Below are 12429 nucleotides of genomic sequence, written 5' to 3'. Positions count from 1 at the left end.
GAGTATCCCCTAGAGGAAAGCATACACAAAGCATTATAATTAACTTCATATAAAAATATAAATGGAGGCATATCAGGTAGGTTAGTAACACAAGTTTATAAAAATAAATGTTGTTATTTCCCTTTTTCCTGCAAGTCACCTGCACTATACGAAAACAATCAATGATACACAAGGTTCAGAATTTCTTCTCCTGAGATTTTCAGAAGAGGCAGAATTCCAGCCCCTCATACTAGGGATTTTCCTCGCCATGTACCTGATCACTGTGTTTGGAAACCTGCTCATCATCCTCGCCATCAGCTCAGACTCACACCTCCAGACGCCCATGTACTTCTTCCTCTCCAACCTGTCCTTTGTGGACATCTGTTTCACCTCCACCACCATCCCCAAGATGCTGGTGAACCTCCAGACACAGAGCAAAGCCATAACCTATGAAGGTTGCATCACCCAGGTGTATTTTTTCTTACTGTTTGGAGGGTTGGATGGCTATCTCCTCACCGTGATGTCCTATGACCGCTTTGTGGCCATCTGCCACCCCCTGCACTACATGGTCATCATGAATCCCCGGCTGTGTGGGCTGCTGGTTCTGGTCTCCTGGATCGTCAGTGTTCTGTATTCCTCAACACAAAGCTTAATGTTGTTACGGCTGTCCTTCTGTACAGATATGGAAATCCCACACTTTTTCTGTGAACTCAATCAGGTGATCAAACTGGCCTGTTCTGACACTTTGCTCAATAACATGGTGATGTATTTGGGAGCAATCTTACTGGGTGGCGGTTCCCTCTATGGTATCCTTTACTCTTACTCTAAGATAGTTTCCTCCATCCGTAGAATCTCTTCAGCTCAGGGCAAGTATAAAGCATTTTCCACCTGTGCATCTCACCTCTCAGTTGTCTCCTTATTTTATTGTACAAGCCTCGGAGTGTACCTTAGCTCTGCTGCCCTCCAAAGCTCACGTTCAAGTGCAATAGCCTCAGTGATGTACACTGTGGTCACACCCATGCTGAACCCCTTCATCTACAGTCTGAGGAACAAAGACATAAAGGCAGCTCTGAGAACATTCATTTTAAAGAGAACTGCAAAAAGATAATTGTCCCAAGGCAAAAGAAGCACCCATAATTTTAGAAACAGAGACTAGACTGGTAGATATTGGTCTTAATTGAGCAAACTAAAAGGGATAGCTTGCTCTTTTATTTCACTCTTTATCATGGAATTTCTTCTTGTACCTCAATTTCTCTGTTCAATTTATGTTCACTCTATTGAACTTTTTGTTCTTTCTGATCTAACAGCTTTTCCTCTTTGGTTTTCCAACTTTACCAAAATTGTTCCAAACTTAAATCAGAAAATTGTAGATAAGAGAGACAACTGGATTTTTAGAATAATTTTTCACAAATGCCATTTAGCATACCAGATACTTTGTTTGTTGAAGTTAAAAATCATCAAGTTCTACTACCCCTGAGGCAAAAGCTTCATCGTGACCAAAGAAGCTTACGTAATTTTACAACAGAGATAACAGAGTAAGTATGATAAATAAGGTTTTCATTTTGAGTGTGTCATACTTTTGTGGTCACTACATTAACCATCCTTCTGACAACAAAGATACTAACATACAGTGGTCTCCATAGCAACTAGATTTCATTTTCCTCCTTAGAATTCTGTTCTTCTTCAGCTCAGTGCATGCAAAGCCCCCCCTTTGCCCAAGTCAACATGATTATCACACATTTGAGTCTTCACCGAGGCTCATTTTAATAAATATAATAGCCTAATATGATCATAGAATCACAGATAATCTTCAATATGGTGGGAAAATTAAATCACATATTATATTAAGTGCAAATATTTGTGCTTCATGCGGCACATCTACATCTTCAAATTTGGCGGATTCATGTCTGGGTGTAAGGGGGTTTTAGTGATTGGAATTGAAAAAAAAATCTTATTCAGTTGTCACTCTCTGCTCACAATCTTTTGATGCTGCTAAAGCTGGGACTGCTTTCTTAGCTTTAAAGGAAATAAACCCCCTTCTCATTTTTTTCATAAGGAAAAGGATAGTGAGTTAATGCTATGATATCCTCATAATTTATATATTTCCATTACACATGGGATTCTGTCACCTTTTATGATGAAAGGATGACTATGAGAGAACTTAAATTCCTGTCTAGTCATGGATTCAGGTTCACTAGTTTTGCTACTAAAAAAATACCACCTCTCCTAATTACCTGGAATTAACTGCATAGAATTTTTTTTTAAAGATTTATTTATTTATTTATACAAGCACTGGGTACAGTCAGAAGCGCGGGAGGGTGAGAGAATTCACCAGAGCCAGAGCGGGGAGCAGAGCAGGCAGAAGGACCGAAGTACACTGCTAAGGGGAGCAGCGGGCGGCAGGAGAGGTCTGCGCGCCATGTGGGACCCTCCTCCGGTGGCCGGGGATCGAACCGGCGCCGCAGGGGCCGCAGGCAGCTTCGCAACCCAGCGCTCAACCGCTGCGCCACCGGGGAGGCCCTGCATAGAACTTTTTTAAAAGATTTATTTATTTGCCCAAGAACCAGGGTACAGGCCAGATGTGTGGGAGGGTGAGAGGATTCACCAGCGACAGAGTGGGGAACAGAACAGGCAGACTGACGAAATACACTGCTGAGGGGAGCAGAGGGCATGACAGGAGAGGTCTGGCGCGTCATGTCATGTGGGACCCTCGCCGGCCCGCCGGCCGGCCGGGATCAAACCAGTGCTGCAGAGGCTGCGGACAGCTTCACAGCGCAGTGCTCAACTGCCTGCGTCACCAGGGGAGGCCCTGCATAGAATTTTTAAATACAGTTGTATGAATTAAGTATAACAGTGAATGAATGTCAAACAAAACCCAAACTAGTGCAGATTATTATATTAATAACTCTCCTCAATTCTATTCACCTTCACTGTAGTATCAGTTAGCTGCTACTGACAGGCCATCCTACATGTAAGTGAGGTAGTATCAGGCCTTGAGGACCAGGAAGAGTGTGCGATGAGCTGCTGTGATCCAGCTGGGCTCTGCAGGGCTCCACAGGCGGCTTGAGTCTCTACATTGTGCTTCTGAGGCTCGTCCAGGGTGGTGCCTGTGCCAGGGGGTCTCTCCCAGAAATATACACTCATTTCACCATTTTTATGTATCTACTCATCTTCTATATTTGCAGAAAAAGAGTTTCAAATGTGAGTTTCTTTCATTTATTTTTGTGATTCCTATTTCATATCTTATATTTTCCTTTGCTCTAATAGAAGTGATAGCTCTCACCTCTGTTCACTTTAAATCAGCCAACTGTTCATGTAGCATACTCTCATCCAGGCATTTAAAACTTTTCCTTTTAAAAATCTTTGCACTCCATTCAACTGATAAGGGACTGATCACAAAGATATGCAAAGAACTCACACAGCTCAACAAAAACAAAATAAACATTCCAGTCAAGAAATGGGCAGAAGAACGCAAAAGACATTTCTCCAAAGAGGAAATGCAAATGGCCAACAGGCATATGAAAAAAATGTTCAACATCCCTTATCATCAAGGGAATGCAAATCAAAACCACACTGAGATACCACCTTACACCAGTAAGAATGGCACATATCAAAAAACAAGCAACAATAAATGTTGGTGAGGATGCGGTGAGAAAGGAACTCTCCTACATTGCTGGCGGGAGTGCCAACTGGTCCAGACACTGTGGAAAGCTGTCCGGAGGTTCCTCAGTCTACTAAAAATGGAGCTACCATATGATCCGGCAATTCCACTACTAGGGATCTACCCAGAGGACACAAAAACAGTGATTCAAAAGGGCACCTGTAGGGGCCTCCCCAGGTGGCGCAGCGGTTGAGCGCTGGGCTGCGAAGCTGCCCGCAGCCCCTGCAGTGCCGGTTCGATCCCCGTCGGCGAGGGTCCCACATGGCGAAGCAGACCTCTCCTGTCTCTCCCGCTGCTCCCCTCAGCAGTGTACTTCGGTCCTTCTGCCTGTTGTGCTCCCTGCTCTGGCTCTGGTGAATTCCCTCACCCTCCCGCGCATCTGACTGTACCCAGTGCTTGTATAAATAAATGAATAAATCTTTAAAAAATAATAATAATGAAGGGCACCTGTACACCTATGTTTATCGCAGCACTATTTACAATAGGTAAAACCTGGAAACAACCCAAGTGCCCAAAAATAGATGACTGGATCAAGAAGATGTGGTATATATACACAGTGGAATATTATCCAGCAATCAAAAAAGATAAACTCATGCCATTCGCAGCAACATGGATGGAGCTAGAAGGAATTATGCTCAGTGAAATAAGCCAGAAGGGAAGAAAAAAATAGCGGATGGTTTCACTTTTAACAGGAATATAGGAGAACCGCATAGGACATCTGTGTAAAAACAAAATAATAATAACAGTACAAAACACAACAAAGCAAAAACAGACAATTATAAACCAGAGACATACGGCAGGGGAGGAGGAGGGAGAGGAGTGAGAGGGAGGGAGGAAGGAGCACAGGGGACTCTGGTGCCGGAGCATGGGTGCCTTGAGGAAGGGAATTCTATGGGGACTCAATCTGAGGGGGTGGGGAGAAGCAAATATTGTCTAAAAAATGTTAAAAATGATAAATGTTAAAATAAAAAATAATAATTAAAAATAAGAAAATAAAACTTTTCCTTTTAAGTAATTTATTAAGCAGAATAATATAATTTGTACATATTTAAAATGTAGTTTTTGATGAATAGAAAGAGCCATACAAAGCTACAGTACATGTTGTATGTTTCCATTGGTGTCGAAAAAAGGAAAGTGTACAATAAGATTTAATGGCATTTGGGGAACTTTGAAAAATGTATTCTCCCAGAACCTCAATTTCCTTATTTCTGAAGAGAATGTGAGTTAGGAAATACCATTTTAGATGATTGCTGCAAGATAGAAATGAAATTGGTGGACATATTTTGCTGAAAACAAAATTAAATATTTAAAGTATTTTCTATGTATACATGTATATTATTTGTACATAATTTTATTTTTGTAAACATACACAGATAGATGTACAGAACAGACTCATAATTTCATATTGAAAGGAAATATTGAGAGAAAATTCAAAGGATAGAAACAAAAAGAAAGAATTTATGAATTAACGTATAATTGAAAGAATACAAAAGTTTAACACAAAAACGTGTTTTTAATTTTATATATATTTTACGTTGTTCTTGTTCAATGTATGCTTTCTCCTCTCAGGTGTAGTCCCTGTAGAATTCCCAACACCAATTCACCCATGTCCCATCACCATAGTCCCTTGGATTCTTCCCACCATGAAAATGCGTACATTGTGCAAAAGTGAAAAAATAAGTATAATACAGAAAATTAAAAAATGAACGAAAAAAATAAGTGAAAATGAACAGTAATGTAAAAAATATATAAATAAAAAGAAACAATAAAAAATTAAATGCAAAAATTGCTTTGTACAGAAGGCCTGAAACTATTAACCTGAATCTAACACAGAAGCATCTTCTAATAGATACCTGAACCAAGCTACCTCAGCGACAGAGGGCACCTCAGTGATTGGAGCTGGCAGCAGCAGCAGTAGTGGTCTCTCACTCTTCTGTTCCAGTACAAGTGAGTTGGGGTCCACAAGTGAGTTGTGGCGGTGATCCCTCAGAGACAAGCAACAGCCCTTTTATGTGTACTTCCTACTTTGTGGAGAGGACCAACTGGTGCTAGCTATTAGCTGATTGGTGCTAAATGAATCTATTCAGTCACAGGATTGAAAAGTGATGCATTTAGACTTGTGGGTGTGGCACCCCAAAACAGGGTTGTGGGCCAGAGTTAGAGGGAGCTGACAGACTTTCAACCTCCAAAGAAAGAAGGGGAAGACTCCATTTCTGGCCTCCAAAGAAAGAGGAAAGAAGGACCAGAAGCCAACCTTGAAAGAAGTAAAGGAACAACCAGTAACTGACCTCCAAGGGAGGGAAGAAAAGCCTAAGACCATCTCTCAGAGACTGGGGATCAGTTCCGTCTCTGACATCTCCTGAAAGGCACACCAAAAGTTCCAGATCTGCTGTCTCAAAGAGTTTTTGTTGTTGGTATAGTCCAACAACTCACAAAGAGCTGTCCCTAACACTGCCTCTGGGGGAACGGTAGTGACCATCACTACTGGCCACTATTGTCCAATATTCCTGATGACCACTGGTGACCATCACAACTGACCAGTGTCATCTAGCTCTGTTGACAGTTGACCAGTACTCTGCTTGTACTAAGCAGCCACTTGTGCCTATAGTAAGCTCCTTGTTTCCCTATTGTAAAATAAACCCCATGGTTTTTGTTCCTGGAGGCTGAAGTCTCTTGCAATTGTGCACTTGGGTAAGAACCCACAGACAGTGACCTGTCCTCTTCTTGGGCACTATCCTTTGATCGGCTATAGCTCATAGGTCCTTATTTTATGGTGATGGTATTGCTATCCCTTGGCTTTGGTTTTTGGCCTTTTGGGGCTTTTTGGCATCCCTCATGACTTGAGCTCAGGCTGGTGGGTGGCATTGTGTCCTATCCCACCCTCCCATTCCCAGGAGGGAAGGAGGGTGAATGACAGGGAGGAGTGAAAAGGGGGGTGGAGGAAGAGAACAAGGACCATGGGTGCTTTGGTGATGAGAGAACTGCTGTGACTACATTAGGGGTGTAGGGGCAGGACAGGACATGGTGCAGGTTTTCTATGATCCAGCAGACCGGGTAAAGGAAGAGTCAGAGTCCTCAGTGGCTTTTGCAGGTCTTTTATTTATATTTACCAGGCATATGGCAGGCAGGGTTGCTGGGGGGCCAGGAGGCTGGCAGTCCTCCCAGCCCCCAGTAAATTCTCACTCTATCTGGGCTCTCTGGCATTCTCTGTTTCTCTCTCAGCTTCTGCTGCTTCTGCTTCTCTTGGCTTCTGCTGGCGTCCCCGTGACGCTGCCCTTAAAAGCCCAGTCTTAGCCCAGGTGAACCCCATCTACATATGCCCACATCCTACTCCAGGTGCCCGCCATCACACATGCATTCAGGACTGCAGATCCGTCACCTATTCTAATGGCGGGAGGCAGAAAAGCCTGATACATTCACCTTACCCTACAGGGGAAAAAAATCACATAGTGTTCAAAAATTAAATTAATAATAAAAGCCTGCTGGGGTAAAGTAATAATTACCTCCACAGTCTGGGATTTCTAATAATTAAACTCCATCTTAGAAAGTTAAAAATGCCTTCAGTTCACTGAATAGGGCTTCAAATTTAGTACTCTTATTTTCAAACTTGCCTGCATTGCAAAACTCCTCTAATGTATTCTCATTTTGTGGAAGCAAAATGTGTAAGTTACCCATTCCTTGCTCAATATCATGTAATTTGACTTCCATTTCTATCACTTAATTTCTACAGTGATCCTTGCATTACTAAGTCCATCAGACACTTTTGAATATATACATTGGACCCTGTAAACAAACACAGCAATGTCTTGGCTGTGGGCTAGATAGGTTAGGTTCCAGATAGGTTGGACCTCAGGTGAAAGCATTGGCTTCCATTCTTTCATAGCTTTTCCTGAAGTAACACCTGGGCTCTCGACTCACCTGGTTGTGATCTCTGAGAAGACCTCTACCTCTATGTGGGAGTCCAAAATCCATGGGTGGTTGATGATGGAGTCTGAAAATCTGTTTGCAGAGAAGATAGCAGGTAGGAGTGAAGCACTGGTCCTTGATCAGTGTAGTGGCAGGATGGGCACAGGGCAGGATCTCTATGATTCACACAGATGGGGCAAAGGAGAGAGTCCTGGAGCCCTTGGTGGATTTTCCAGGCTTTTATTTTAACCAGGTACACAGAAGACAGGGGTGCCCAGGGGCCAGGAGAATGGCAGACCTCCTAGCCCCTGGCAAATCTTCACTCTTCCTGGGCTCTCTGGCGTTCTCTCGTGGCCTCTGCTTTTCTGCTGGTTCTCTTCCGGTCTCCTGCTTGATCTTCTCATCTCTCTTTTGTTCTGCCAGCATCCCCATGATGCCACCCTTATAAGCCCAGGTCTGTATCCCACCTACTTATGCCCACACCCTACTCCAGGTGCCTGCCATCAGGCATGCATTCAGGACCGCAGGGATCCATCATCAATCCTAATGGCAGGAGGGCAGAAAAGCCTGACAATTATTTACCCTAAAATAAGATTAGGACCCAACAAGAAATAACCCAATTCTATCCAGCTAAATATCAGTCTGTGCAGCCTGCAGCAGAAAAAAATATTTACATTCCCTGTGTCTACTCATTAGGCGCTTATAGGGTAAGGTAAAAAGTATCAGGCTTTTCTGCCCTCCCGCCATTAGGATTGATGATGGAACCCTGTGGTCCTGAATGCATGACTAATGGCGGGCACCTGGAATATGGTGTGGGCCTATGTAGAGGGGATTCACGTGGGCTGAGAGACTGGGCTTATAAGGGTGGCATTACAGGGATGCCAGCAGAAGAGTGAAAGGAACAGCAGAGTGAAAGAGAAGCAGAGACCACAAGAGAATGCCAGGGAGCCCATGTAAGGGCAGGAATGGACACAGTGCAGGTTTTCTGATCCCATGCAGACTGGGTAAAGGAGGAGTCAGAGTCCTCAGTGTTTTTTTGCAGATTTTTTATTGGGGTTCACCAGGCACATGGCAGGCAGGGGTGCTGGGGGGCTGGGAGGCTGGCAGTCCTCCCAGCCCACAGCAAATCTTCAATTTATCTGGGCTCTCTGGCGTTCTCTGCTTCTGCTTCGGGCTTCTTCTCTTTTGGCTTCTCTTTCAGCTTCTGCTGCTGCTCGGCTTCTTGGCTTCTGCTGCTCCTGGAGTCCCCGTGACGCCACCCTTAAAAGCACAGTCTTAGCCCAGGTGTACCCACTCTAGGTGCCCGCCATCAGGCATGCATTCAGGATCACAGGGTTCCCTTATCTATCCTGATGGCAGAAGGGCAGAAAAGCCTGATATTTTCTTTACCCTACACTAGGTCACAAGAAAAGTGAGTCCAGTTAGTGTTACTCTATCTCATGATCTTGATTCCTTCCCAGTACCAACCTTGCATGTTATCACAGTTTTAAAGTAATTTTCTCTTAAATCTACAACTGAGGCATATGTGTTGACTATGTTCTCTGGACCCCCAAAGTGTGAGTTGTGGTAGGAAACCCTTTCTAATATCTCCAGGAAATTGGAGCTATTTTCACAAAGGAGAGTATGTTTTGGGTTCCTGAACCCAATTCTAACATCAACCAATCATCAACCCTCATCAACCAATTTTCAGACCCCATCATCAACCAATTTTCAGACACCAGCAGAGTGTACAAGAATCAAGTCAAATCTGACCATCTTCTTAGAAATAATATCAGATTCCATCTGTCTAGTGCTCAGTCTCCTCCATGTGCACCCCATTTTGACACCAGTTTTAGCACAGATTCTGACAGAGGGTTCCCAAACATCCTTGGATTTCAGAGCTCATTTGCAGTTCAGCTTGTTGTCTGTACTTCTGACCTCTAATTCAGAGGTTCCCATGAAACCTTCCCTGGTTTTGATTCATTTGCTAGGATGATTTACTGAACTCCGAGGAATATTTTACTTACTGGATTATTATAAAAACATAAAATTCAGGAGTGGCCAGATGGTAGTAGTGTAGCAGCAAGCATGATAAAAAGATTCTGAGTGTCCTTGCTTATTGCAGGACCACTGTTATGCCAGCACCTCCACCTCATATTAGCCAGAACCCTTGCATCTGGGTTTGTAGTAATTATAGTTGATTACACCAATGAGTCACATCACAACCTAAAAAACACACTTTCATTACTCTTTTTTTTAAAAAAAGATTTATTTATTTATTTATACAAGCACTGGGTACAGTCAGAAGTGCGGGAGGGTGAGAGAATTCACCAGAGCCAGAGCAGGGAGCAGAGCAGGCAGAAGGATCGAAGTACACTGCTGAGGGGAGCAGCGGGCGGCAGGAGAGGTCTGTGCACCATGAGGGGCCCTCCTCTGGTGGCCGTGGAGCAGCCGGGGATCGAACCGGCGCTGCAGAGGCTGTGGGCAGCTTTGCAACCCAGCGCTCAACTGCTGTGCCACCAGGGAGGCCCTCATTACTCTTATCACCTAGAAAATTAAAACTTTGTTTTATTAACGTTTATTAACTTTGTTTCAGAAATGTGTAAGAAGGTAAATATTTGATATTTATATTCATTTCTATGATTATATTTTATTTTTATATATGGGTTCATTTTTTAAAAGATTTATTTATGCATACAAGAAGTGGGGTGTAGGCCAGAGATGCAGGGGTGGGCATGCGTGTGAGAGAATTCACCAGAGACAGAATAGGGCACAGAACAGGCAGATCTACTGAAATACACTGCTAAGGGGAGCAGTGGGTGAGACTGGAGAGGTCTGCTGTGCCATATGGGTTCATTTTTTGAATTGATGTTGGATTATAGATTTTTAACATAATATGGGTTTCAGTTGCACATCTATGTGTACTACATGACCATCACCAAGAGTTTACTTTCCTTCCTCTACCGACAATTACCCCTACTACCCAAGAAATGGCCAGAAATGGAGTCTTCCCCTTCTTTCTTTGGAGGTTGAAAGTCTGTCAGCTCCCTCTAACTCTGGCCCACAACCCTGTTTTGGGGTGCCACACCCACAAGTCTAAATGCATCACTTTTCAATCCTGTGACTGAATAGATTCATTTAGCACCAATCAGCTAATAGCTAGCACCAGTTGGTCCTCTCCACAAAGTAGGAAGTACACATAAAAGGGCTGTTGCTTGTCTCTGAGGGATCACCGCCACAACTCACTTGTGGACCCCAACTCACTTGTACTGGAACAGAAGAGTGAGAGACCACTACTGCTGCTGCTGCCAGCTCCAATCACTGAGGTGCCCTCTGTCGCTGAGGTAGCTTGGTTCAGGTATCTATTAGAAGATGCTTCTGTGTTAGATTCAGGTTAATAGTTTCAGGCCTTCTGTACAAAGCAATTTTTGCATTTAATTTTTTATTGTTTCTTTTTATTTATATATTTTTTACATTACTGTTCATTTTCACTTATTTTTTTCGTTCATTTTTTAATTTTCTGTATTATACTTATTTTTTCACTTTTGCACAATGTACGCATTTTCATGGTGGGAAGAATCCAAGGGACTATGGTGATGGGACATGGGTGAATTGGTGTTGGGAATTCTACAGGGACTACACCTGAGAGGAGAAAGCATACATTGAACAAGAACAACGTAAAATATATATAAAATTAAAAACACGTTTTTGTGTTAAACTTTTGTATTCTTTCAATTATACGTTAATTCATAAATTCTTTCTTTTTGTTTCTATCCTTTGAATTTTCTCTCAATATTTCCTTTCAATATGAAATTATGAGTCTGTTCTGTACATCTATCTGTGTATGTTTACAAAAATAAAATTATGTACAAATAATATACATGTATACATAGAAAATACTTTAAATATTTAATTTTGTTTTCAGCAAAATATGTCCACCAATTTCATTTCTATCTTGCAGCAATCATCTAAAATGGTATTTCCTAACTCACATTCTCTTCAGAAATAAGGAAATTGAGGTTCTGGGAGAATACATTTTTCAAAGTTCCCCAAATGCCATTAAATCTTATTGTACACTTTCCTTTTTTCGACACCAATGGAAACATACAACATGTACTGTAGCTTTGTATGGCTCTTTCTATTCATCAAAAACTACATTTTAAATATGTACAAATTATATTATTCTGCTTAATAAATTACTTAAAAGGAAAAGTTTTATTTTCTTATTTTTAATTATTATTTTTTATTTTAACATTTATCATTTTTAACATTTTTTAGACAATATTTGCTTCTCCCCACCCCCTCAGATTGAGTCCCCATAGAATTCCCTTCCTCAAGGCACCCATGCTCCGGCACCAGAGTCCCCTGTGCTCCTTCCTCCCTCCCTCTCACTCCTCTCCCTCCTCCTCCCCTGCCGTATGTCTCTGGTTTATAATTGTCTGTTTTTGCTTTGTTGTGTTTTGTACTGTTATTATTATTTTGTTTTTACACAGATGTCCTATGCGGTTCTCCTATATTCCTGTTAAAAGTGAAACCATCCGCTATTTTTTTCTTCCCTTCTGGCTTATTTCACTGAGCATAATTCCTTCTAGCTCCATCCATGTTGCTGCGAATGGCATGAGTTTATCTTTTTTGATTGCTGGATAATATTCCACTGTGTATATATACCACATCTTCTTGATCCAGTCATCTATTTTTGGGCACTTGGGTTGTTTCCAGGTTTTACCTATTGTAAATAGTGCTGCGATAAACATAGGTGTACAGGTGCCCTTCATTATTATTATTTTTTAAAGATTTATTCATTTATTTATACAAGCACTGGGTACAGTCAGATGCGCGGGAGGGTGAGGGAATTCACCAGAGCCAGAGCAGGGAGCACAACAGGCAGAAGGACCGAAGTACAC

The 12429-nt window shown here is 42.3% G+C and overlaps 1 protein-coding gene across 1 annotated transcript; it reads left to right on the top strand.

Annotated features, from left to right (window-relative positions):
- Window positions 1–247: 247 nt before the first annotated feature.
- Window positions 248–1087, top strand: LOC119242192 (olfactory receptor 7A10-like). The gene is made up of 2 exons (XM_037507953.1): window positions 248–602; window positions 888–1087. Exons 1-2 carry the CDS (start codon window positions 248–250, stop codon window positions 1085–1087), a joined length of 555 nt encoding a protein of 184 aa, XP_037363850.1.
- Window positions 1088–12429: the final 11342 nt, after the last annotated feature.

Source organism: Talpa occidentalis, unplaced genomic scaffold (genome assembly GCF_014898055.3).
Source record: "Talpa occidentalis isolate TD23 unplaced genomic scaffold, MPIMG_talOcc4v2.1 talOcc4.12, whole genome shotgun sequence".
NCBI classification, from domain to species: domain Eukaryota; kingdom Metazoa; phylum Chordata; class Mammalia; order Eulipotyphla; family Talpidae; genus Talpa; species Talpa occidentalis.
This window is presented reverse-complemented; position numbering and strand designations above follow the sequence as displayed.